This window comes from Populus euphratica, unplaced genomic scaffold (genome assembly GCF_000495115.2).
Source record: "Populus euphratica unplaced genomic scaffold, PopEup_1.0 scaffold3.1, whole genome shotgun sequence".
Taxonomy (NCBI): Eukaryota; Viridiplantae; Streptophyta; class Magnoliopsida; order Malpighiales; family Salicaceae; genus Populus; species Populus euphratica.
Genome location: NW_011499847.1, coordinates 1,757,759 through 1,784,793, shown reverse-complemented (window position 1 = coordinate 1,784,793; position 27,035 = coordinate 1,757,759). Strand labels below are relative to the sequence as shown.

Here is a 27,035-nt window from a genome sequence, read left to right as displayed (position 1 = left end):
AGAGTCCACATGCTTGAGGAGAACCAATCTTTTGCTTGACAAATCATATCTTAAAATCGTTATAAAGGCGCAAAATCCTAATGCCTACCAGAGTTTTCAACTCCTGAATTTGTCAAACACACTGCCACTTCTGGTCCCCTTGGCTCCCAGCTTTCTGTTCTCACTTGGACTTGGTTCTTCATCTAACGAAATAGTCCACAGGCTACCCTGTCAGGTCCTGAAAAGGCTCAGGAATTCAAACAGGAGAGAATAGATTGCTTAAAGCAGCCGTGGAACCTACTCAAATCAAAGGGCTTTACTTTGTTGCTTCTGTACTGCCTAAATCAGAAATGTATTCTGATTGATAAAGCATCAGGAAAAGCAGCCAAACATTACTCATAATGTTCTTGAGTTAAGAGTGTGACAAGACCATCAACACCCGAGGAATACATCTCCAATGCTTATGCAGCCGAATCCAAGATACAGTCACGGGAAACCCGAACATTCTAGCACTGTAGTCTTCCAACCCTCACCTCTCTCTCTCTCTCTCTCTCTCTCTCTCTCTCTCTCTCTCTCTCTCTCTCTCTCTCTCTCTCTCTCTCTCTCTCTCTCTCATTCGCTGATCCATCAAGATCAGCACCTGTCTGCTGCTGGAGACGGTACAATTCACGGGGCAATCCAAAAGCAGTTGAATAGAATTACTGTCACCGTCTCAAAAGGGAACCATAATAGACATGCTCTCGTTAAATGACAACACCATGATGGAAGGCTCTCAATGCACAACACAAGGGTGTCCTGAATTTGTATTTATATTAAAAAGCGGGTAGCTTTTGTGTTTCTCTTACACCTGAGAAAAAAAACTCGATTCAATACACCCAAATGCATCTTCATCGATTACATTCACATTCAAGTGTCTTCTCTCGACTCTCTTCATTTTCTGAAAAAGCCTCTTTATCATTTTCTTTAATATTTCATGAGACACGATCCATCAGTTATGTTCTAAATGAGTCTAATGGCCTGGATGTACCATGGAATTGCCATCTTAGTTGACCGCCAAGCATACATTGCCAAATAGCTTCTCTACCTACACAGCAACGATGATGATTTGTTTTGTGAATTTGATTTTTCATTCAACTGTATTACCTTAACTTGGTTTTATATACTGAAACAGATAAGGCTACCTCATTTTTTATAGCACTAGATTTTGAATCCCGTATAAGCCCATGAATAGTTTCTTTAATTGCAATCAATGTACATAAGCAACATAAAGAATTTTGCTGAAACAAGGAATTTCGAGGCTTGAGAACAAAGAAAAACAAAAGAGAGGACAATCGATAGGCTTATGAAGCTGGTCTCCACTGCAGCTCAATCTGAATCTTTCCATTCTTCGAGTCTATAAGGTGATACTTCTCGTTGATTCTTCTGTTGCTAACAACATCTGAGAGATTGATCTCCACGTAACCAAGTGATTCCTGGTTAAAGAACAAGCAAACAACATGAAATTCTTCAACCCTCTTCTGGATGCTAGACACTCTAAAAGCTAGCGCTGATTAAAAACCAGAACAATAACATTCAGAGAATGATTTTTGAATTCCAATTCATCGCTGAACTGGATTGTCTGCTTAGTCAAGCTTTCATATTTTATTCAACCACAGGTGGTAATATCGGGAAAAACTTCCCAGAAAACATCCTTCCAACTTCACAAGCATGAGAATAAAGCACTATGACTTCCTTTTTTGTTTCCTTGGGATTATTTTCTCAAAAATGGTAAGTGTATGATGATCAATCAAATTCTACAGAGCATTAAGTCGTAAGCATCAAGCCATGACAGAATTTATGACAAATACCCACTGGATTTCTGTTTCCCCAGGTATCCGAGCCTTATGACAAAACCTTATCTATGGTGAGGATTTTTTGTGTAGAGATGGTGCTACCCAAGCAAACCATCTTCACAAGCAAAATGACTATGATTACTTTAGTAGCATACGCTTCTCATACTTTATTATCTTTACACGGGGTTAGTTAAAAAGAAATTATACAATCTGTACCTTTGGATGCAGCAGGCCAATCCTGGATGAGGTGCTAACAACTTCCACATGTAGCTTCGCATTAACGGGGGGCTCCTCCAGTGTAAACTGGAATTCCTCCTCCCATCTAGGATCCCTGTTCTTCTTTACACGCTGTATGAAGAAAATATGAAACTTTTAATCCTAGGCCTGTAAATGTTAGCTTCAAATTAAATTCATTGATTATCTGCCTGCCACCAGTCCCAGGTTTTTGTTTCAGAACAGATCAGTGTCCCACCCATCACCAACAGTAGACATTTCTGAACATTAACTTGCATGAAGAAATGGACATTGCTGAGAGGAAAGAATGAATTCCATTGACAGGCAAGAAGACTATTCACTCCACATGACCACCAATGCCACTTGAAGTAAACAAAATATAAACTAGAAGCAAAGTTCTAGAAAAATGAGTTCAACATGTTTCTCCCATGAATTTCAGAAAGAGCTTTTCAGATTAATCAAGTGCAAATAAAAATGCAAAGAAGGCTAACAGACGTACACAGATATGCTATATTCTAATGCAAGTTTACATGTGTAAATTATATACCTTGGTCTTCATCTCCTCCCCTCTAAAAAGAAGGCGTACGTATGGATTAGTGTGATGCTTTCCTTCAACATCTTGAGCTTCATGAATCGTTACAACAAGCAGACCTCCACCAGCAGGGGTCCCTTCAGGAGCCTTCTGTTCCACCTCATCTTTAAAACTTTTGTTCAAATCGTCCTCTTTGAAGGGTTTATATGTCAATTCCACCATAAGCTGCCCTCGTGACTTTTCATTCTGAGGATCATTCAAGTCCATATTTTTAAGGAGGTCGAGAGTCATGACTTTTGGTTCCTCTGGTGTGAGATCTTTCAGTGGCACTACATTCATACCCATCCTGTCATGTTTGCCAACCTAAAGGAAAGAGAATGGAGCAGCTTGAAATACAGAACAGAGAACAGAAAGCTACTTAAAAGCAAATGGAGATTTTTTTACCTGCTCCCAGTCAAAAACACGAAGCTCTAAAGCCTGAGACTCTGGATCTTTAACAACCAAATTGAAATCCTCATTCCATTCAGGGTTCAAGTTCTTGTGCTTCACAGTAGTCTTTTTGGCTGGAAGCTTATCTTCAGTCAGCTTTATTTTCACATAAGGGTCTGATGCTCCCATCAGATCTTTCTTCTTCAGCTTCATTGCCCTCAGAACCTTCACTTTGAGAATTCCCACAGGCCTCTTCATGGCACTGGATTTTTCATTCAAATTGATAGGCCAAAACATGAGGGTAATTAGCATAAAAAACTTTCACGACTTGCAGCAAACTTTAAGTCATCACAACTAACTTATTTTCAGAATATGACAAAAACTTACTTTGCAGGATCCAAGATGGGTACTTCCAGGGTTTTAGGCCATAGATACATGTTTGCAACCTGTTCTTTAATAATCTCCTGCAGCAAAAACCAATTTACTACTACTAAAATCATGGACCATAAAAACATTAAACAGATAATATGTAACATCAAAACTCATTGCTTTCAAAATTTTAGCAACTAAAACTTTCAAATATTTACACCACTGTTCATAGAAACCACTCTTGGAAAAAATTGAGGTTTCCTCCTTAAACAAGCAGAGCAGATTTGTAGTAAAACAATGAAGCATCCACAAGGGGAACTCACAGGAGAGGAGAGGACAGACACTGAATTAGATCAATGTATTCTCATAATCAGAACTCAGTGAGGCACACAATAATCAAACATATTCAACAACTTAGGTGCTGGTAGTCTAGAAAACTTTTGGCGAAGTAACAAGACGGGTTCAATATTCAAATAACCAGTGGCCCATCCAGCCCTGAAAATAATGTTCTGAATCAACAATGCTTTATGCCAACCAGGGCAACGTGGAAAAAGATGTAAAGGGAGTAGGACAAGATAGAAACATGTAGTACTGTACCTGGACGACCCTGTAAAGGCCAGGTATTGACATTAGATCAGCCCCCAAGAGCTTGAGCCCAAAGTCAACATGTGGCTGCAAAATAAGACACGAGAGAGACGAAAATAATCACATTTAAAACCACTGATATGCATGTATTCTCTGTGGAAGTATATGAATGAGAATAGACCCAAGCTTGAAGTTCTCTTACAATAGACCATCCCTCAAAATTTAGTAAAGGAATCATATAACAAAACAAATATCAGTATAGGAAGTTTACTCGGAAACTTATGCTCAGCCTTAAGATAAAACTGTGTCAAACTGTATTTGCATTAACTGGTCAATTCCCGTAATCTAACAGAAATGTGAAATCTTAAAAGAGCTGTAAGAACCAAGAACAATGGTGGGACATAGAAGTTCCTGTATGAGAATTCACAAAATCATTTTTCCTAAGACATTATCTGTACTCAATAATTTGCACCTACCTATATCTTCTGGTTTCTATTCTGTATGCAAGGATAAATGCTGGCCAAGTTAGTCCTAGAGGTCATATGTCACTGGTGAAACTTAAAAAAGGGTACAGTAGTAAGTATCCATGAAAAATCAGATGCGAATGCCTAACACCAACCTTTCAAGTTTGACCAGAGCAGAAAAAATAAACACCAACCTTCTCCATGAGAGACACATAGATGTTGGCAAAACAAGGAAAACTAGGAACCAAGGGCTTCAAAGTTATGCGTGGTGAAGCAAAAACTTGTAAATCAACCACCTGAAATTATCCAAAAAGTAAGAAAACAGAATTTCTTAAATCCAAGTCATCAACAGAACAACCTCCTTCTGAACAGGAATCCAATTACCTGGGCAGTTGCTTTCAACCCAAATGCTTTAACAGCAACAGTGACATTAGGATTTCCAGCCCATTTGATGCATGGTTCCATTATCAACTCCTTCTCATCAGTGACATAAACTTTCATACCTGATGAGAACAATATTTGAAGAAATTATAATAAGTCAAAGAAATTGGACAGAACCCCTCTCTACATATTCTAAAGCCATCTCCAAAGCACAGTTTCCTTCTCCCTTGCAAAATTTTAAAGATTCATCACGAAATGGCATGAGAATCTACTTCTATGCTAATATGGAGTGTGGAAGCTTCTGAATGCGCCTTCGGAATTTGAAGAGATTGTGAAATGAAAGTGTATGAAGAAAAAAGATAACTGCCCGTGACAAGGGTACAAAATTATGCAGCAGCAAAACGTTAACAACTGAATTCTCCTAGAACCTAGAAAACAGTCTTAAACATCGACTGCCAAAATTTCTAAACCTATTAGACAGAAATCCCTCTGTCTATACAGTCTAGAGTCATTTTCAAAGCACACTCTCTTTTCCCTTTGCATGATCTTAGAGATTCATCACAAAATGACACAACAAGATAACTTCTATTCTAACTCAACGCATAAAACCATATAAATGCATCTTCAAGACTTGTCCTATCAACTACAAAAACAGCTCCCTACTGACCGTGAAAAGTTGGCGGTAGGGTTCCAAGTGTAAGAGTTTCAAACTCAACCGCATCAATTTTGTATTTCGGAATCTCCTCAGCAATTATCGGCGTCGCAATATTCTTCACAGTCTTACAAATGGCCTGCACAAAAACAGAACCAAAATAGTTAAAAAGACAATCACTAAAAAGAAAACAAGAACCAGCCATAGAAATCAAACCTTGTCGAGGTAAGGCCACATAAGTTGAATAAACCTGTTTAGCCAATCAATCTACAAACACAAAACCACCTTTACTAAAAAAACAAAATGCAGTTTGTTCTTGTAAATTAAATCCACAAATGCTATTCACTTACGCGATCATAGTCTGGATTTTTCACCCATAGCGGTATTTCTGGAAGAATCCGTTGCAAAGTTTCGGAGTCTTGCTCTGCCAATGGCCGAACCTCGGGATCCTTAAAAAAAATCAAAATCTAAGCAAATTAATTTCAGCAACCTCAATAAATGCAAAAAGATTAAGAGATAGTAAAAATTCGTTTTACCTTGACATCGGTGGGTTGGAAGTAGATAAAGAGGTAATAACCGATGGTGAGACCCGTGGAAACTCCAACACCAAATCCACAAAACCCTGATATTGTGCTAAGAAACCCCATTTTTTTCTAAGTAAACAAACAGACCTTAAATATCTTCTTCACGAGAGTATTTTAAATCAGAGAATTTGCAAGGATAATTAAAAAAATTTCCATAAAGCGTCTTCTCGATTTCTCGGATCAGACACTAATTACCATGCATAATAATGATTATCAATCAAATGACTGATCTGTCCTTGATTCGTTGCTATGAGAACCTCGGGAAGAAGATTTGAAGGTGAAGAATAATGCGGAAGTGGCGGAGAGCGCAAGCATGACAAAAGAAACAAGAGGGAAAAAGAATAACTTCGGAAGTGGCGGAGAGCGCAAGCATGATTACAGAAACAAGAGGGAAAAAACTAAGTTTCTTTAGTCCTTGTAGATCAAAACGTATTCAATCTGAACTCTTTTAGCTTGAACTTTCCTATTATTAATCCTATACTTTCCAAAACGTTCCCGTAAGATTACTTACCAGTAAACAGCTAATGGAAATTAATGAAGGGGTGGCTTTTTAAAATATTTGGAGTAGTTTCATTAAAAAAAATATTTATTTCTTGGCTAGTTTTAGGGATATTTATAATATTACTTAGCATTATCAATTAAATAAAGTTTTTAATTTTAAACAGTGCGTTATTACATGTTAATCTTTCCATGGTTGTAATATAATCATGATTTTTTATAGCATATATGTCATTGTAATTTAGCATGATTTTAAAACATCCTTGGCATTACTAGCATTTTTTCAAGATTCTTTCTTTAATTTTTTTAGAAAAAATACAATATAATATTATAGAAGTTTGAAGCAAAAATACATACAAAAACACATACAAAAAATAAAGAGATGGGAAATAAAAATAAATAAATATATGTGCACTCGCGCGGGGAAGGTAGTCTTGTTTAAAATGGAATTAGGAATAAAAGTGATCATGGCAAGATTGTTAACGCTCTCTAGTCAAAATATTTAAATAGAAATCTATTTAAATATATATATATATATATAGATACACACACGCGGACACTTCATCAATCTACACGGCTGGCTACTTGAGAATTTGGGCAAACTCTAACTTCGAGCGAAATTATAAGGTTAACGTTGGAAGATACTGAACTATGGGTACTAAAGTAGATTGTTCCTCTTGTCTATAGAAATTAAAGGTATAGTTTATACTTTTTCTCAAAAAAAGGAAAAAGATTTATATATTAAAATGAAAACGGAACGTGATGGGCGGCTCCGAGGAGTCGTATTGATAAAGCCAAGCACGTTATTCTCTGTCTCGGATTCGAGGCACTTGGCAGTGCCCCATTGCGTCCAGCGGGATCGGACACGTGGGTTGATCACAGATTAGATCTTGAGGATAAGACAATCTTAACTTTCGATTCTGACATGCCGATTGAGCGAGAGGGCGTTCTTGCATGTTTCGAGGTACCAGACTGCGGTGTTTTTTTCATTTCCAGACTCTTCTCTCCTTGGATTTTTGTTTTTTTTAGACATTTCGTGCTAGCCATGTTATAAGTTGGCTGGTGCAAATCAACAGGCAAGCATCAAATATACACGTCTAGGTACATTTTTTGTTTTTTTTTTTCGTGACTTGTTATGTTTTAAAATATAAGATTAAAGAGTGGATTTTTAAAAGTTTTAAATATAAAATATTCACAGCCATGAAAAATACTAACCATGTACCAGTAAATAGTTTTCCTTGCACTTCATTGGGACCTATAAAAAATAATTGAAATTATAATATAAAATTGAAACTCATCTCACATGGAATGAGAATTGGTGTCATGAATTACATATTGTACTGTATTTTCAAATAAATGAAAAAATCATTATGCTAGTATTATATATATAAATTGTTTAAATTGTTGATCACAATAGATATTATATTCAAAGAATCAGAGGCATTATCTTTTCAAGTTTTTATTTTAAAAGCTCTTGGCACGTATTAAATCAAAACATGTTTATATGATTTAAGATTGATAGGTCTGATATAATTATTAGACTAAAAACTTCTAAATCTAATATAATTACTAGATCCAATACAATACACTTACAGTATTTTTTATATTTTTTAGAAAGATTGTATCTACAAAAAATATTATTAACCTATTGCGAATTACAGGCTAATAAAACGAGTGTCTTACTTTGAGTACTGTGTTCAATTTTAATAATGAAGTCGCTTGAATCCCTTCAAACATTTGAAGAATCCTGGCAAAAAACAAAAGAAGAAGAAGGAAGGAAAAGAAAAGAAAGAAAAAGGGCCCTAGAAACTAATTGATTACTTTGGTCATTCAACAATGAAAAATATTATTAATCTATTGCGAAGTACGAGCCAATAAAACGCGTTTAATTTTGAGTATTGTGTTTGATTTTAATAACGAAGTCACTTGAATCCCTTCAAATATTTGAAAAATCTTGATAGAAAACAGAAGAAGAGGAGGGAAAAGATAAAAAAAAAAAGGGGGCTCGAGAAACTAATTGATTATTTGGTCATTCAACAGTGACAATTTATTATGCTGGAAAATCCAAAATGTCAACTTCTTTTCAATACCGTAGCTTTAGGTTTTTTATATAATTTTTTTAATTATTTTTTTTTCGTTGGATTTTATATGTAATTATATTTTAAATTTTGATTTTGTAAAAATTATAATAATATGTTTTTTATTCATGAAAAAATATTTTTTATTTATTTTACGTACAAAAATTCATCTTATGCTCTTTTAACTAGGTATATATTTTAAAATTTTATTTTTTTCAAAACTGTAATTAAAAATACTTTTTTTTTAAATCTTCTTTTTGTAAACCGCAATCACAGAAGATATTAAGATGCCGAGCACACTTCTGGTTTGATGATGCTGAGCTTTCATGGTTGTGCGGTTTTACCTTGACAATTGTGTTTCTTGGAGCCATCGCTTTGCGCTAACAATCTTTAAACCCCTTGATTTTCTGATATAGACGAGGCCAGCAGAGTAACATATTGATTGGTAAATTAGGCAAATTATAAAATTATGAATGAATAATATTACCCCAGCTTCTTCTTTTCTTTTCTTTTTTTTGTATTTTTTAACTATATCATTTTATCTGGTTATTTTAAAACTCGAAGTTTCATGAAGATCAGATATTCTGTTGTTTTCTTTAGTGCCTTTTAACTTAATAATCCAAGAATGCATGGAATTATTTTAGACAGTTCAGAGATAAAAGAAAACTGGCATACCATAGTCAATGATAATTAATGGTTCTGGTAATTTTCTTAAAATTTCTATATATATTTTTTTATAAAAGGATTAATAATAATAGGATGGAAAGAGGATAACACAATGCATGTAGTAGTATCACGTACTGTTTGCATCTACATTTTGTCTAAAATGTCACCAAACGTGTGCATTGCGGACACACACTGTTTCCATGGAGAAGAAAGGGAAATAAAAATAAATAAAAATAAAAAACCAGGATTTGAAAGGCTAAAGATCATCTGAATGGATTCGTAGATATTTATATCTGGCATCTTTGTATTACTGTGAGTCTGTAAACAACCTTTTCCCTTTCCTTTGCCTGGTTGTTTTTATAGTGTCATCGCTTCTTTTAAAAAATATTTTTTTGTTTTAAATTATTTTTAGTATTTTTAAATGATAAGTTAAAGTTAAAACTATTTTTAGAAAAATAAAAAATATTTTTTAAAAATGGTCACCACGATATCTAATATATTATACTTTATAACTCGTATACAATACCTGGAAGGTAGAAAGCCGTGACAAGAATACATGCATTTATAACTTGTAAAGTTGACGAGTACATATCTATCTACGTGAGCGATGCAATATAATCACTAATAGAAATCATTAGTTATTTAACCTGCACTAACTGTTGCCGTTGCCTGTGGTAATGTTTTTATAAGAAAAAATGGAGTATACTGGCTATTTTAACATATTTATTTACATAAAAAAGTTAAAGTGTAAATTAAAAAACTTATTCAGCGTTAAATAAAAAAAATCATCTGTATAATATCAAAAAATTTATTGTAAATAACTAAATCATATTATTTTTTTTAGATTAACTTGGTTGTCCGGGCCAGCCTACGTGCATCACGACTAATTCCATGGGTCCTGAAATTAACGACTATGTAAGCCTCCAATTACCATCATATGAGCAACCAAGAATTTAAAGATAAGCTTTCCGGTCCTCGTTTTCTTTATTCGGTTATGTTGTCATTATCCATCCCCCTTTCAAGTTACATAAACCCGGGCACATGGTAACGGATGGAGTCAAAAGTGCTAATAATTCAAGCAACTAGTGGTTTTGTGTCTTTTTTTTTATTTTTTATTTGAGAAAATTTATTTTTTAGAAAATATATTTTATGAATCTAGATGCGCAAGTAAAACTCTAGTTGTTCCAGACTCTTATAAGAGATGCACGTCCTAACTCGAACTTAAGACCTGTTGTGTAAATTTCAAATCCTCGTTGAGGACATCTTTATCACATTATCATTCATCATGTTTTTAAAATGAAAATGTAAGAGAATTTTTTAAAAATTTTCTTGCCATTATTACATCAAACAATTAAAAAAATATTTTAAAAAGTATAAATTTAATATTTTTTCTATTATAAATCTAGTCACAGAAAAAATACTACGGCATTTAGTTGGGTGGTTGTTTTTTATTTTGAAAATGAAAAATATATGGCATGGTAATACCATGTATAGCATTACTGTAAAAAACATTAATGAAAAATATATGAAAATAATATATATTTATTACTTTTAATATTACTTTATTAAAATCATTAAAAAAAAAGTTGGGCCAATAACATACACTTGGTTACGTATCACTTCCAATTAACCATCTCCTTGTCTCGTCTGCTACGGCATTTTAAGTTGGGTGGTTGTTTTTGATTTTGAAAATGAAAGATACGATGTTGCTGGACGTGCTTTATTTTTTTTTTAGATTAGTGTGGGTGTCCGGGCTAGCTTGCGCGCACCACGACTAATTCCACGGGCCCTGAAATTAATGACCATGTAAGCCTCTAGTGGTCATCATACGAGTAGCCAAGGACTCGAACCTGAGACCACAGAGGGAGCAAATCTCTTAGTCCCAAGTCTTTATCACTTGATCACCATCTAGATGATTGCTGGACGTGCTTTATTGCACATGTAGGTGGTCTCACCTTTTTTTATATATGTATGAAGTTTTATTACAAGTCGGTCGAACATTAATTTTTCCAACATGGTTTAGATAAATTTGTTCACAATTGTCGTATAATTGCTATTTAAAGTAGTAACTACAGGAAGTAACCATGTAGAGTGATATTTACTCTTTAAATACTTGCAATGAGGAAAGAAATATTGTGATTTAGTATATTATCTAGGTTCGTGATGTCACTTTTCCGGAGTTGTTTTTGCAATACCGTGCTATTTTTTTTCCAGTAATTTCTTGAATATTTATGCAATTTAATCATCTAATAGTTTTTTAAATTGATTTTGGTGTTTTCATGCTGTGTATTTATTTTTTCCTGTAAGTGTATGATTTTTTTCCTGAGAAGCAAGTTTTTTTGTCATTTTTTTTAATGTGTTGTCAAAGTGTTTGTTTTTGTGTTGATATTTATTATTTTTTTCAAAGTGATTTTTTGTTCTGTTTCTATACTCCTTGACATTTAATTTATATTCGTTTTCCCATGCTATTTTTTAAGACCAAGGTCCATGAATATTTTCCTGCCTGCTTGAATTTTATTCGTAATTCTATTATTTTTTATTTTTATAGATGCTATATATATCTTACTAGTTACGTAACTTATACTCTATCGCATTATATGTTAATGTATTTTTATTTTTATGAAAAAAATATATATGAAAGTTTTTTAATATATTTGTATGGTTTAAAAAAATTTATATACACATGTAATCAAATAAACTGAGAACTATATGTCCTGATAAATAAATAAAAAGAAATCAATAACATCTAAGAACAAACTTTAAAACCCGAGAAATAAATATAAATCAAAATATTTAATATCGCGAGATAGAACATTTACTCAAGCATGTTTAGTAATTTTTGTTTCTTAAAACAATTTTTTATTTAATCAAATAATAATCAAAATAGACAAACATGTTGAATTGATTAAATAAATTAAAAAGAAAAGGATGAATAGTATATAAGACTACACGTATTAGATATATCATTTGAAAACAAATAATTTTTATTTGAAAAAACATAAGTCATCTATATAAAATATAAGAAAAAATGATAAATGAGTTAAAAAAACCTCATTAAAAATTAAATGCACAACCAAAAACTCATAATTATTTAAAAGAAAATCTATAAACAAAGTAAAAGAGAGGATGATTATTAATATAAATATATATAAAAAAGAATTAATTGAAGTGAAAAAAAAGGGTTGGACATTATTAAGTCTGGCAAGCAAGAGCAGCCCACTTTGACCCATTTCATTAAGGTATAAGTCTGTGTGACCAAGCTACTTTTAAAAAAAAAAGCACTTGGACGAATGACTTGTCATCCATTACTTTTTTAGGAAGAAAATAAACAATAAGTTGTTTATTTTTTTTAGATTTTGGTCATCATCGCGGTTTGTGTTATATATATATATATAAAAAAATTATTTTTCAGTCTGCTTTTAACCTAAAATATCTTAGAAATTATAATAAATTTATTCATAACTTCAAGAAATAAAAATATAAAAAATCAAAATCAACCTAAAATAAAAAATCAACTCAAGATCATATATGTTTTTTTCATGAAATCTTAAGGTGTAACACACATAATATGAACTCCCCTTATTTAATAAAATATTTTGATACAAATACCTACTATTCTAGTGGTTTAAATTGATGTCAGTGATATGTTTTTACCTATACCACTAAAAATTCACGATCTTTATTTTTTCTCTCAGTTAGGAACCAAAAAACAACAAAAACAAACTATTATATCAAAATAGAACTAAAATAATTTTGATGGACTAAAGTTGTATAATTTGCATGATTGTTTAAGTTGGAGAACCAGAGTGTAATTTTTGGAAATTTAGGGCACACTGCTCATGCTTGCCACGTTTTTCATGCAGTCCGATATTTTTTAATCCTGTTTTTTAACAAAATTTAAAATTATTTTTTTAAATAGAATTAAACTGCAAAAAAATAAGTTTAAAGATTAAATTAAAAAAATACAAAAATTTGCATGGTAATAAATAGTTAAAAACATATAGTAAAAATCCCTCACAGTTCAGCGTATAAAGCAATCACTTATCGATGATGTTAGTGCCTTTTTTCTATATTAAATATACTGAATAAATTTATTTTAATTTAATTATATGATCACTGAAGTCACCAAGTATATCTAGAGGAACAAAACTTGTTTTGAAGTGTTGTTGTGGTTATTTTTTAAAGTGGTTTTTATTCAAAAATACATCAAAATAATATTTTTTTTATTTTTAAAAAATTATTTTTGATATTATCATATTTAAATAATTTAAAAATATTAATTTATAATAAATAAAAATAATAATTTTAATAAAAAATAATTTTAAAACGTAAATATAAACATGTCTAACTCTAAATTTTTCAATGCCTATTTTCTACATAAAACCAAACGAGCCTCGAGACCACAAAATTCACCAAGAGAGCGAGACCAACTTATTTGCCTGACGGGCAACGCTTGGGCCAGGCCATACCCTGCATTGAATCATGAAATGGGTTTCATAAAAGGAGGCTCGTCCTTAAGCAATTCAAGAGCCTGGTCCCTGTACATAGCAATGCTTCCCATAATGAGCCAGCGGCTCCACACAACACATCGGCCTGCCTCAAAATCAGGTCTTTCACTGGCATGCAAATCAAATATACCTGGTTTTTTTTTTCGTGCTATTAAAATATTTTTTAAATTTTAATTAATTATTTTAGTTTTTTTTTTGCGTGTTATATCAAAAATAATTATTTTCTATAAAATAACATTTTAATATTTTTAAACGAAAACAATACTTTAAAAAACAATAATTACTAAATTACCAGATACAAAAAACTGTTACCTGCCTATGTATAAATCCCCTCGTTTTGTCTGGCCATTCTCACCGACCAAGGGTATATCTGAAAATGTGGTACAAAACCGTGTTTTTTAAAATTTTATTTAAAATAATTTTTTACATATTTAAATTATTTTAATATGTTAATATCAAAACAATTTTTAAAAAATTAAAAAAATTATTTTAATATATTTTAAAACAAAAAATACTTTAAACTACCACTATTATTACAATCTTAAACTATAAACATGTGATGCAAGTGAAAAGGTATCCATAATAAATAAAACCAAGGAAGAAAAAATTGTGCCAGGAACAAGTACATGAATTTTTGGTTTAAAAAATTGAATTACACAGCAAAACAGTATCACTTCTAATTAATTGGACTTTCGAGTTTGATTTTGTTTTACATGTATTTACGTATATCAAGTAATAAGTTAAAAAGTGTGGTGATTCATTATTTACCCATAGCCAATGCACCATAGATTACAACAACAATTAAGAATGCATTCCTCTTCTTTCTTTTTTGTTCTCATCTTTTTCTTTTTTTCTTTTTTAATTATTTTTTTGATTTTATTTATTTAATATTAAGCTAGTTAAAAATTTTATTTTATGATTTTTTTCTTTTTAAAATACTGTAAATTACTACAACGTTTTCCTATATAGTTTTTCTATTTTGTAAAATTATTTTTATTGATTTTTTTTATATTTAGCATGTTGAGAATTTAGTTTTGTAATTTTTTAAAAAAACATTGTTGATTACTACAGTGTTCCTCCGTATAATTTTTGTTTTGTTTTTCTTTTTTGATAATCTTTTAAGAAATTATCTTTTTTAATTTTATTTTTTAATATTAAGTTGGTTAAAAATTATAGTTATAATACATGAGAAAAACAACATAACTTTCTTCGCAAATTATTATGAATTGCTATAGTGTTTTTTTCCATATGGTTTTTTTTCAGTTTCTTTTATGTTTTTTTTTATAATATTTTTTTCCAAAAATATCTTTGTTAATTTTATTTTTTTAATGTTAAGTCGGTTAGAATTTAATTTTGTAATAAAACTTAATCATGTGAAGAAAACATTATATATTTTTTCATGAAATACTATAGATTGTCAGAGTGTTTCTTGATATGTTTTTTTTCCTGTGATTTTTTTAAAATTATATTTGTTAATGTTTTTTATTTAATATCGAGCTGATTGATAATTACAATTACAAGTTATCACAAATAAAGCTAAATCATGCGGGGGATCACTGTACCTTTTATCACAAAACACTGTGAATTGATATAATGTCTCCCAACATGATTTTTTTTTTTTTGTTATTTTTTTCTAAAATTATATGAGTTGATTTTATTTTTTTAATATCAAGCTTATTAAGAATTCAACTTTGTAATTTTTTTTCTTTTAAACACTGTGAATTATTATAGTGTTTTCCCATATAATTTTTTTCAAGATTATCTTTGTCGATTTTTTTTTATATTGAGTTGGTTAAAAAATATAATTATAATAAAACTAATTTATATGGAAAAAACGTTGTAACTTTTCTCATAAAACACTGTGAATTGCTACAATATTTATTTAAATGATTTTTTCTAAAATTATCTTTGTAAATTTTATTCCAAAAAACACTACAGTTTTCCTAACAAAACATTATCAATTGTTACAACATTTTTACTCATGAGGCTTTTGCCTTTGAGAATTATCTTTATTGGTTTTTTAATATTAAATTAGTAGAATATTTAGCTTTATAATTTTTTTTGCCATTTATTAACAAAAAAACTAAATCATGTAGCGAAAGTATTATATATTTCTTCACAAAATACTGTAGATCGTTATAAATTATTTTGCTCAGTCTTTAAATTTTTTATCACCAACATAATTTTTTTTTTGTAATGAAATATTAATTCTATCACATTTTTAATTTTTATTACTTATCAAACACTGATTCACAATTATAATATTATTAATATATATTTATTTTACAAATCTACTGTAGCACTCAAGCATGCTATCCTATTAAAACATGAATTGTCGCATTCTAGGGCTTGGTCTAGCGGTGGAAGGGGCTTGTCTCCTTCTACTGCACCTGGGTTCGAGCCCTGACGTGCACGCCTGTCACCCCCGCGGTGCCTTACATGCCTACTGGGTTTGCAGGGTATTCAATGGGTCGTGGGGATTAGTCGTGGTGCGCACAAGCTGGTCCGGACACCCCACGTAAATAAAAAAAAAACATGAATTTTCCAGCTAAATAATCACTCTAAAAACATATAATATTTCGTGATCCAATGGATTTTTATATCCCAAATCAACACTAAACACACATATAATTTATTACATTTACAATTTTCAATACAGATATATTTATTTACTAATATTATTTTCATTAACTTTATTTGGTACATGTAATATATTTTATTCAATGAAAATTGTTTATAAAAAAACAACGCAGCCCTGTATTCCAAGAAAGATTGAGACTTGGATTTGATGAAAATAAAAAGAGATTGTTTTTCATTGATTTCATGAAAGTTAATCTCGAATATAAGAGCTTAGTCATCTATTAATATTACAGAAATGTTGGTCCCAAAATATTTACTTGCACAACGATAAACTCAGGAAAAAAAAAAAAAAAACCTTAACGGCAAAGGAACATACGATAGAACAAATACAATCCCTCTACAACGTAGTTTATTTTGATTTTTTTTAATCATTTCCCAACAAACACCTATAAAAGTCGTCTACCTCACTCCTCATCACCTCTTTATTCGTTCTATTTTTAGGGTTTCTCTCCACCCCCAACACTTCTTCTCTCCTTCTCTATCTCTCACTCTCTCTCTCTCGATCAAAATTTTCCAAATTCCCTAAATTTCTAGGGTTTTCAATCTGATGCATCTAGTTCTTATCATTACTACGCGATCCGGTGGCGCGTGATTGCGCGATGACGGATGTAATTCTGGAGGTTTAGTTCTTGTATGGAAACTCGTAGCCGAAAACGGGCGGAGGCCTCCTCATCTGCCGCCACCAACACCACCGGTACCACTACTCGCTCCAACAAACGACCCCGCACCAACGCTGCCACCGCAACAGCAACGACAACAACCGCCACCGCTACCCGCTCTCGCTCCACTCGTGCTCACCCTCTCCCCATGGATTCCACCACACCTGTTGAATCGTCTTCTTCTTCTCGCTCGCGTCGGAATAGGAACAATAATAGCAATAGTGAATCGGAGAAAGGCAAAGAGAAAGAACATGAAGTTAGGGTTTCACGTGAAAATAGGGAAATCAGTAATAATTTGGATTCTGGAAATGACAACAACAACCCTAATGTCGATGATGACGATGATGATGACAGCGAAGGCGGTGGAATTGGTGCTTTCCATCAGAATTTGACTTCAGCTAGTAGTGCTTTACAGGGTTTGTTGAGAAAGTTGGGCGCCGGTCTTGATGATTTACTGCCTTCTCCAGTGATGGGTTCAGGTTCAAGCTCGCATCAATCAGGGAGATTGAAGAAGATTTTGTCTGGGTTAAGGGCGGATGGAGAAGAAGGGAAGCAAGTGGAAGCTTTAACGCAGCTTTGTGACATGCTTTCTATCGGGACTGAAGAGAGTCTGAGTACTTTTTCTGTGGATTCCTTTGTTCCGGTTCTTGTTGGGTTGTTGAATAATGAGAGTAATCCTGATATTATGCTGCTTGCTGCAAGGGCGATTACGCATTTGTGTGATGTCTTGCCTTCGTCTTGTGCTGCTGTTGTTCATTATGGCGCTGTTTCGTGTTTTGTTGCAAGGTTGATTACTATTGAGTACATGGACCTTGCCGAACAGGTTAGTTTTTCAATGCCCCAGTTTTATTTTTCTTATACCTGCTAGTAAATGGATTGGCCACGAATGCATTAAATGGGCTGATTATTTGGGATTCATGGTAAGTGTTTTCCCCCTTATATAGCATTCAGCATTGATGGCTTATGAGTGTATTAAATGGATTAAATCATCTGGGATTTTATGTTTGATTAGCTACACCTGTACCATGCTTTTAGTGAGTAGTAAAGTTGCATTCTTTCTGTATGCATTGTGATGCTATTCAGATGGACTGCAATCAGCTGGTTTTTGCTAGTTTATTAGTGAAATTTACTGCTACTTCTGTTGTAATGTTGCAGTCTCTGCAAGCTCTAAAGAAGATATCTCAAGAGCACCCAACTGCATGTCTGCGTGCTGGTGCTCTTATGGCAGTGCTTTCTTATCTTGATTTTTTTTCTACTGGAGTTCAGGTAGTCATTCGCTACTATCTTTTTTAGTTAACTAGGCATGTTGAGATGCTATAACATTGTGGACTAGTTTGCATTCTTATTGAGGCTCTTTTGATCATTGTTGTGTTTTCAGCGAGTGGCATTATCTACTGCTGCAAATATGTGCAAGAAACTTCCTTCAGATGCAGCTGACTTTGTGATGGAAGCAGTTCCTCTGCTTACCAACCTTCTTCAGTACCATGATGCCAAGGTAGTCTTACTGTTTTATATCAAAGTTGCAGCTAATTCATCACCTTCTACTTTCTTCTGCATCTGATGCAATTTGCAATGCTTGTAGGTTTTGGAGCATGCTTCTGTTTGTTTGACAAGGATTGCTGAAGCCTTTGCCTCATCTCCAGACAAATTAGATGAACTGTGTAATCATGGACTTGTCACGCAAGCTGCCTCTCTCATTTCCACTAGCAGTTCTGGCGGCGGACAGGCTTCTCTCAGCACTCCAACATATACGGTAAAAAATTTCTTATGTTGCCCATTTACTTTCGTGTCATGTATTTGGAGGCTGTTTTTCTGACGCAAGGCATTCAGGGTTTAATTCGACTGCTATCCACCTGTGCAAGTGGGTCTCCTTTAGGAGCCAAAACATTACTTCTTCTTGGTGTCAGTGGCATTCTTAAAGAGATACTATCAGGTTCTGGGGTTTCTGCTAACTCCCCTGTTCCTCCTGCTCTAAGTCGACCAGCAGATCAGGTACCTACTTTTTCTTCTTATTCTGTCCTGTGGTGCTATTACATTCTTTTCATCTTGTAGTTCTTTTAGTATTTGAAAATATATGTCTAAGTATTTAATGGCCTATTTAACAGTCTCAGAACCAAGTTGCAGCTTCATTTTATGAGTTGTAAAATTTTCTTTCACTCTGTGTTATAGATTTTTGAGATTGTCAATCTGGCAAATGAGCTTCTTCCTCCGCTTCCTCAAGGAACTATCTCTCTCCCAACCAGCTCTAGTATGCTGGTCAAAGGAGCTGTTGTGAAGAAGTCTCCTTCCTGTAGTTCTGGGAAACAAGATGATATCAATGGAAATGTTCCTGAGGTCTCAGCTCGTGAGAAATTATTAAATGATCAACCAGAGCTTTTGCAGCAATTTGGAATGGACCTCCTTCCTGTTCTGATACAGGTCAGTTTTTAAGTGGACTTTGCAGTGTCTAAATTGCTAGATTATGTTTTTTGTTCACTGAAGTTGATAATAATGGCATCATCTGCTTTGATAAGCAGATTTATGGTTCCAGTGTCAACAGTCCTGTTCGCCATAAGTGTCTCTCAGTTATTGGGAAGTTAATGCACTTCAGCAATGCAGAGATGATTCAGTCTCTACTTAGCATAACAAACATATCAAGGTAAAGCAACTTCAATCTGTGCTTGTTCATTTGATATACACCTGTCACGTTTAGTCATTTGAGTATTTAACCGTGTTATTTGTTCGTCTAGTTTCCTAGCTGGGGTGTTAGCATGGAAAGATCCACATGTCTTGGTTCCTGCCCTTCAAGTAGCCGAGATTCTTATGGAAAAACTTCCTGGGACTTTCTCCAAGATTTTTTTCAGAGAAGGTGTGGTTTATGCTGTAGATCAACTTATCTTAGCTGGAAATCCAAATACTGCTCCTGCCCATGGTTCTTCTGCTGAAAAGGATAATGAGTCTGTTCCTGGAATTTCATCACGTTCCAGGCGTTACAAACGTCGCAGTGGGAGCTCAAATCCTGAAGCAAATTCATCTGAAGAATCCAAAAATCCTATTTCTGCAAATGCTGGCTCGCCTCCAAGTTCTATAGAAATCCCAATGGTCAATTCAAATTTGCGAATGGCAGTCAGTGCATGTGCTAAAGATTTCAGAGATAAGTACTTCCCCTCAGATCCCGGGGCTGCCGAAGATGGGGTTACTGATGACCTTTTACACTTGAAGAATCTCTGCACAAAGTTGAATGCTGGTGTTGATGACCAAAAGACTAAAGCAAAGGGAAAATCAAAGGCTTCTGCATCTCGTCTTACTGACAGCTCCACAGATAAGGAAGAGTACTTGATTGGGGTGATATCCGAGATGCTAGCAGAGCTTGGCAAAGGGGATGGTGTATCCACTTTTGAGTTTATTGGCAGTGGTGTTGTGGCAACCTTGCTGAATTATTTTTCTTGTGGCTATTCTACTAAGGAGAAAATTTCAGAAGCTAACCTGCCAAAACTTCGGCAACAAGCACTTAGAAGATTCAAGTCATTTGCTATTCTGGCCCTTCCTTCCAGCATTGATGAAGGGGGTGTGGCGCCCATGGCAGTCTTAGTTCAGAAGCTTCAAAATGCTTTGTCATCCTTGGAGCGTTTTCCTGTTGTTCTGAGCCATTCGACTAGGTCATCTAGTGGAGGTGCACGCCTGTCTTCTGGATTAAGTGCACTATCTCAACCTTTTAAGTTGCGTCTCTGTCGGGCCCAAGGAGAAAAGACTCTCCGTGATTACTCTTCCAATGTTGTACTTATTGATCCATTAGCAAGTTTAGCTGCCGTAGAAGAATTTCTTTGGCCGCGAGTGCAGCGAAGTGAAACTGGTCACAAGGCATCAGCATCTGCAGGAAACTCTGAATCTGGGACTGCACAGCCTGGAGCTGGTGCATCATCTCCGTTGACCTCTATCCCTGCTTCTGCTACTCGTCGTCATTCTTCAAGATCCAGATCATCTGTTAATATAGGAGATTCAGCTAGAAAGGAACCGATACCAGAGAAATGCACAAGCACAAGCACAAGCACATCAAAGGGAAAGGGCAAAGCTGTTTTCAAACCACCCCTGGAGGAGACAAAAGGACCTCAAACTAGAAATGCTGCTCGTAGAAGAGCAGCCATTGATAAAGATGCACAAATGAAACCAGTGAATGGGGATTCTAGTTCCGAGGTATGGTGTTGTTCAAGGATACCATGATTAAATTGTTCGTAAGTCTTAACTCACAATATCAAAACCATTAGAATTTTAAAAATCTTTTTCTGTGAGGATGTCAGCCAACTTTGTTGCACTGCTATCTAATATTTACTAATCTTAGCTGAATAAACTAGTTCAATGAACCTCCCAAGTAACTAAAACTAGTTTAAAATCAGTTCAACTTTTTCATAAGTTCTGGTAATGAAAGTACAGGACTTTAGGAGTCTTTAGAGGGTCATTCCTTGGTATGGAACTCGCTGCTTTTGTATGTGGATTGCAGTTCATATCAATCAAGTCTTGCGAGAAGTTTTTGGTAGCCTTTTCTGAAGAAAACTGGACTTATTTGAATGCAGCTCATTTCTTAACCCGCTAATCAATTGAAACTAGTGCATACAAGACACATCATATATTTAGTATCTTGAATGTGTTGCTTTTGATTTAACTCTTTGAATGTTTTTTGTAGGATGAGGAATTGGATATATCTCCTGTTGAGATCGATGATGCATTGGTGATTGAAGATGATGACATCTCTGATGATGACGATGATGACCATGAAGATGTATGTGCTCTGATTGCTTCCTCTCTTTTGTTAATTACATAGTTTATATATTATAAATTCCTTATGTATGCTTAGCATTTGTCTGATTACTGCTCCTTTTGGATTTTGCTTTCACAACCATGGTCTTGGAAAAGCAATGAAAAATGTATTTTTGAGTTTTCAAAACATGGAGTTACAAAGGCTACGGAACTACTGGAAATCAGTTTTTTCGCCTCAAATACTGCTTTTTGCAAACTCAATCTGTCGTTTGCTGTCCAACAACCGTAATTTATTGTTTTGGTTCTTGATAGAGAGTTAAATTGCAATAAGGCCCCTAGTAAAGTTTCACCACTTTCTAGTTTCATTAATACCTCTCTCCCCCAGGTGTTAAGAGATGATTCTCTTCCTGTTTGCATGCCTGAAAAGGTACATGATGTGAAACTGGGTGCTGCATCAGAGGATAGCAATGTTGCACCACCAGCAAGTGACAGCCAAAGCAATCCTGCTTCTGGTTCGAGTAGCAGGGCTGTTGCTGTCAAGGGCTCGGATTCCACTGATTTTAGGAGTGGTAGCTCTTATGGATCTAGGGGAGCTATGTCATTTGCCGCCGCCGCCATGGCTGGGCTTGGATCTGCTAATGGCAGAGGCATCAGGGGGGGAAGAGATCGACAAGGACGTCCCTTGTTCAGTAGCTCCAGTGACCCTCCAAAGTTGATCTTTACTGCTGGTGGGAAGCAACTAAATAGGCATTTGACAATCTATCAGGCCATCCAGCGACAACCTGTTCTGGAAGAGGACGACGAAGACAGGTACGGTGGCAGGGATTTTATCTCCAGTGATGGGAGCAGGCTTTGGAGTGACATATATACCCTTACATATCAAAGGGCAGATGGCCAAGCTGATAGGGCTTCTGTTGGGGGCCCAAGTTCTAGTGCATCAAAGTCTATCAAAGGTGGTTCTTCCAATTCAAACTCAGATACCCAAGTGCACCGCATGTCACTTTTAGATAGCATCTTGCAAGCGGAACTTCCTTGTGATTTGGAAAAATCTAATCCTACTTATAATATATTGGCTCTACTACGTATACTTGAGGGTTTGAACCAGCTTGCTCCTCGCCTGAGAGTTCAGCTAGTTTCTGACAACTTTTCTGAGGGAAAGATCTCAAGCTTGGATGAGTTGATGACTGCTACTGGTGTCAGGGTTCCTGCTGAAGAATTCGTAAATAGCAAGCTTACACCTAAATTAGCTCGACAAATTCAGGATCTGCTGAAGAATTCATAAATAGCAAGCTCACACCTAAATTAGCTCGACAAATTCAAGATGCCCTTGCTCTGTGCAGTGGGAGCCTTCCATCATGGTGTTATCAATTAACAAAAGCATGCCCATTCCTGTTCCCTTTTGAGACCCGGCGACAATACTTCTATTCAACCGCTTTTGGATTATCCCGTGCTTTGTATCGCCTTCAGCAGCAGCAGGGGGCTGATGGTCATGGATCGGCGAATGAAAGAGAGGTGAGGGTTGGAAGATTACAACGCCAGAAAGTTCGTGTGTCCCGAAACCGTATTTTGGATTCTGCTGCAAAAGTAATGGAGATGTATTCTAGCCAGAAGGCTGTGCTTGAAGTAGAATATTTTGGGGAGGTCGGCACAGGGTTGGGTCCTACCTTAGAGTTCTACACACTTTTGAGTCACGATCTTCAGAAAGTCACTCTTGGAATGTGGAGGTCAAATTCAGCAGCAGAGAAACCTTCAATGGAAATTGATGGAGATGATGACATAAATGGAAAAGCTGTTGCTGCAGATCTTGTCCAGACTCCACTTGGTTTGTTCCCTCGTCCTTGGCCACCAACTGCTAGTGCTTCTGAGGGGAGCCAAATATATAAGACCATTGAGTATTTCCGGCTGGTTGGACGGGTGATGGCCAAAGCTCTTCAAGATGGACGGCTTTTGGACCTACCACTTTCGATGGCATTTTATAAGCTTGTGCTTGGTCAAGTAGGCTATTGAACCATTTCATTTTACTGCACATTAGCTAGATTTCATTGTCCCACTAGTGATGTCTGTTGGATGAAATATATATATCCTCTTATTAATTGCAGGAACTTGATCTGTATGATATTCTTTCATTTGATGCTGAATTTGGGAAGACTTTACAAGAATTGCATGCCCTTGTTTGTCGGAAACATTATTTAGAATCAATAGGGAGTGATCGCGAAGCCATTGCTGATTTACATTTTCGTGGGACCCCGGTGGAAGATCTCTGCTTGGATTTTACTCTTCCGGGTTATCCAGACTACATTTTGAAGCCAGGAGATGAAACTGTAGAGAACCTATCCTAACTTCATTATCCTTTTGAATTTTGATGTAATATTTCTTGCTTAAACTGCCCTCCATTCTGATGATTTATTTTTCTTCAAATATTGTTATAACCTTCAGGTCGATATCAATAACTTGGAGGAATTCATATCCTTGGTAGTTGACGCAACTGTCAAGACTGGGATTACGCGACAAATGGAAGCATTTAGAGACGGGTTCAATCAGGTTCAGTTTCATCTGTTTCTTACGAATTCAGTAATTATTAAAAGAGAATTTTATGCCTGAGATGTTTAATTAACTTGTATAAATTTGAAGCTTGATGGTATATATTTGATTGATGCCTGCTATTTATACTTAATTCATCTGCTGTTTATGTATCAATGTTACCTAAATCTATTACAACTGCCTTGATTTCTGGATATCACATTCTTTTTTCTTATGTTTTGAGTTCCAATAATTCCTTTTCTGCTTAACAATTAGGTTTTTGACATCTCCTCGTTGCAAATATTCACGCCACAAGAATTGGATTATTTGCTTTGCGGTCGCAGAGAGTTGTGGGAGGTAACTCTCTCTCTTTCAGCCATTTATGCATTATGAGACTTGAACTTGTTTTCTGTATTATTTATTGGATGCTTTGACTGATGCAGCCTGATACACTTGTTGATCATATAAAATTTGATCATGGATACACTGCCAAGAGTCCAGCCATTGTTAACGTATGTCTTTTACTTCAATTTTTGAGGATCATGTTTTGGAGAATATGCATCTGTGTTTTTAATCTTATCTGATTGTTTTGTTGCTGGGGTTGCGATGTTTATAGCTGCTTGAGATTATGGGAGAGTTCACACCGGATCAGCAGCGTGCATTCTGCCAGTTTGTTACTGGGGCACCCAGGCTACCACCTGGAGGTCTGGCTGTCCTAAACCCAAAATTAACCATTGTGAGAAAGGTATGGCCTTGAAGCTGTGTATCTGTTGCAATTTAATGTTCTGTTCGGGGCATGCTATGCTGAATGTGCATTACATTTTAGTAGTGCTTGCATGTCACTAATCATATATGAGCTTCTATAGGCTGTCATGGCAAGGTTGTTAAAATGCCTTTTCAACTAGGATTTCCATAAAATACAATCATAAGATGAATTGTAAAATCATGTGTTGAAATAAATCAAGTGCACAGATATGTGAAATCTTATACTATGATGTACTTTGCAATAGTGACCATGGTGGCCTGAGCAAGAAAAAAAAATGCATGGAGTCATGCGTATGGTACTGTAATTGATTTGAGGTGCTTCTTGTTTGCACAAGAAAAACAAAGGTTACTGTTATTGATTGGAGGTTCTTGTTTGTGTCCCCCTTTTCCTATGAAGTGGAATTATGCATGCTCCTTGAATTACAATTGGTAATTGATGCTATAAATTGCAAAAATAGAATGCTTGATCACTAGAAAGAAAAAATTTTCAACCTTCAAAGTTGGGTAAGATATATCAGATGATCATCCCTGGTTGTGTTTTTTTTTTTTTCTGCGCATTGAATTGTCTGGTGTTAGTGTCTTAAAAAATTCCCATTTCATATGTATTTATAAACTATGAGCTGTGGGGTAAATGAAATTCTAATGTTTTCCTCGTTACTTGCTTAAGCATGTGGAATAGCTATTGGGCAGTGTGGGTTTCGTGTTTTTCTTTTTGGGTGGGGGATGATGCACAGGTATTGTTTCACGGGGCAGCAACACAGTAGTTTGTCATGTATTTTTAAATGGCATCTTCCTGTAAATTTTATGGTTAAGTTTGTTGTCTTTTATTTGAGCAAGATTGTCATCTCTATGTCTTAGCTGTCAAAGCTATCTTTTATTTTCTGTAGCTGCCTATAACAATTGCATTTCTGGATGCAGCATTCTTCATCTGCAGGGAATGCAATGCCAAATGGAACTGGACCTTCAGAATCAGCTGATGACGACTTGCCTAGTGTCATGACTTGTGCTAATTACCTAAAGCTTCCTCCTTACTCGACCAAGGTACTGTATTTGGTTATCAAAATGGAACTCACAAATTTTTTCTTATCATGCAAACTATGCTATATTTCTCAGTGGTATCATGGCTAATGTCTGGGAATTTTTACATCTTCTGGTGCTTACTATAGTTGTGCTTTAAACAGGAAGTTATGTACAAGAAATTGCTGTACGCAATCAGTGAAGGGCAGGGATCTTTTGATCTGTCATGAGTATTTTTGAGTAGGTGATCTAATCTCTGTATATTTACATCACAAGAATCCCAGACTTTTTCCCGGGGTGCATTTGAGATTACAAGGCTTCTTTTTGGTGCTTCTTTAAGCTATGTCATCAAGGTCAGGTCATAAATTCCTGTGGAGGCTCTTGGCAAATTTTTGTTATTGCAGCTGGATAGAATGTTTGCCTGGATAGCTCACCCATTTATTTTCTAAACTCTCTGTACATGCAGCTCATCGAAGACGTCCTCTGATATTTACGATTATGAAATTATTTTATTGGTGCTTCATTGGCAGGATGTCGTTGGTTCCTTAAATTTTGCGGGTTAAATTTTTCAGGTTGGTTGCTGCTGCATTTTCATGCTGTAAAGAAGGAACATGTGGAGGCGTGTTCAGTTGCTAATTCTTGTAAATAAATAGAAAAATTTCAATTTTTTTCTACTTAACTTTCTTGTCCGATAGAATGAAATATACATGTATTTCAAGTAATGGTGGGAATGGCAAAATAAACATTGAAATATTTCTACCCCCATCCCTTTTTTCGTAATTTTGTTGTTTTATTTTACTTCTTGCATTTTTTTGTTTTGAAATGTATTTTGTAAGTTATATTATCAAATTCAAAAACTCTTTTTTTTGTTATGCAAGAAACGGGAGGTGAAATCAAACGAAACAAATA

The 27,035-nt window shown here is 34.8% G+C and overlaps 2 protein-coding genes across 2 annotated transcripts; one reads left to right on the top strand and one right to left on the bottom strand.

The window, feature by feature from the left end:
* Positions 1-1,181: 1,181 nt before the first annotated feature.
* LOC105140939 (synaptotagmin-2) lies at positions 1,182-6,380 on the bottom strand. Its single transcript, XM_011047990.1, has 12 exons — positions 5,994-6,380; positions 5,808-5,906; positions 5,674-5,724; positions 5,473-5,596; positions 4,809-4,927; positions 4,619-4,720; positions 3,973-4,047; positions 3,394-3,470; positions 3,022-3,268; positions 2,593-2,940; positions 2,028-2,159; positions 1,182-1,451 (listed from the first exon to the last, which is right to left on the bottom strand). Exons 1-12 carry the CDS (start codon positions 6,102-6,104, stop codon positions 1,320-1,322), a joined length of 1,617 nt encoding a protein of 538 aa, XP_011046292.1. The 5' UTR covers positions 6,105-6,380; the 3' UTR covers positions 1,182-1,319.
* A 10,428-nt stretch (positions 6,381-16,808) lies between these two features.
* Positions 16,809-26,922, top strand: LOC105140930 (E3 ubiquitin-protein ligase UPL3-like). The gene is made up of 19 exons (XM_011047979.1): positions 16,809-17,913; positions 18,246-18,356; positions 18,469-18,585; positions 18,673-18,843; positions 18,921-19,082; positions 19,260-19,508; positions 19,607-19,728; positions 19,820-21,263; positions 21,751-21,846; positions 22,210-23,054; positions 23,111-23,819; positions 23,924-24,145; positions 24,261-24,365; positions 24,621-24,701; positions 24,788-24,856; positions 24,961-25,089; positions 26,028-26,150; positions 26,291-26,479; positions 26,699-26,922. Exons 1-18 carry the CDS (start codon positions 17,065-17,067, stop codon positions 26,354-26,356), a joined length of 5,670 nt encoding a protein of 1,889 aa, XP_011046281.1. The 5' UTR covers positions 16,809-17,064; the 3' UTR covers positions 26,357-26,479; positions 26,699-26,922.
* The last annotated feature ends 113 nt before the right edge of the window (positions 26,923-27,035 follow it).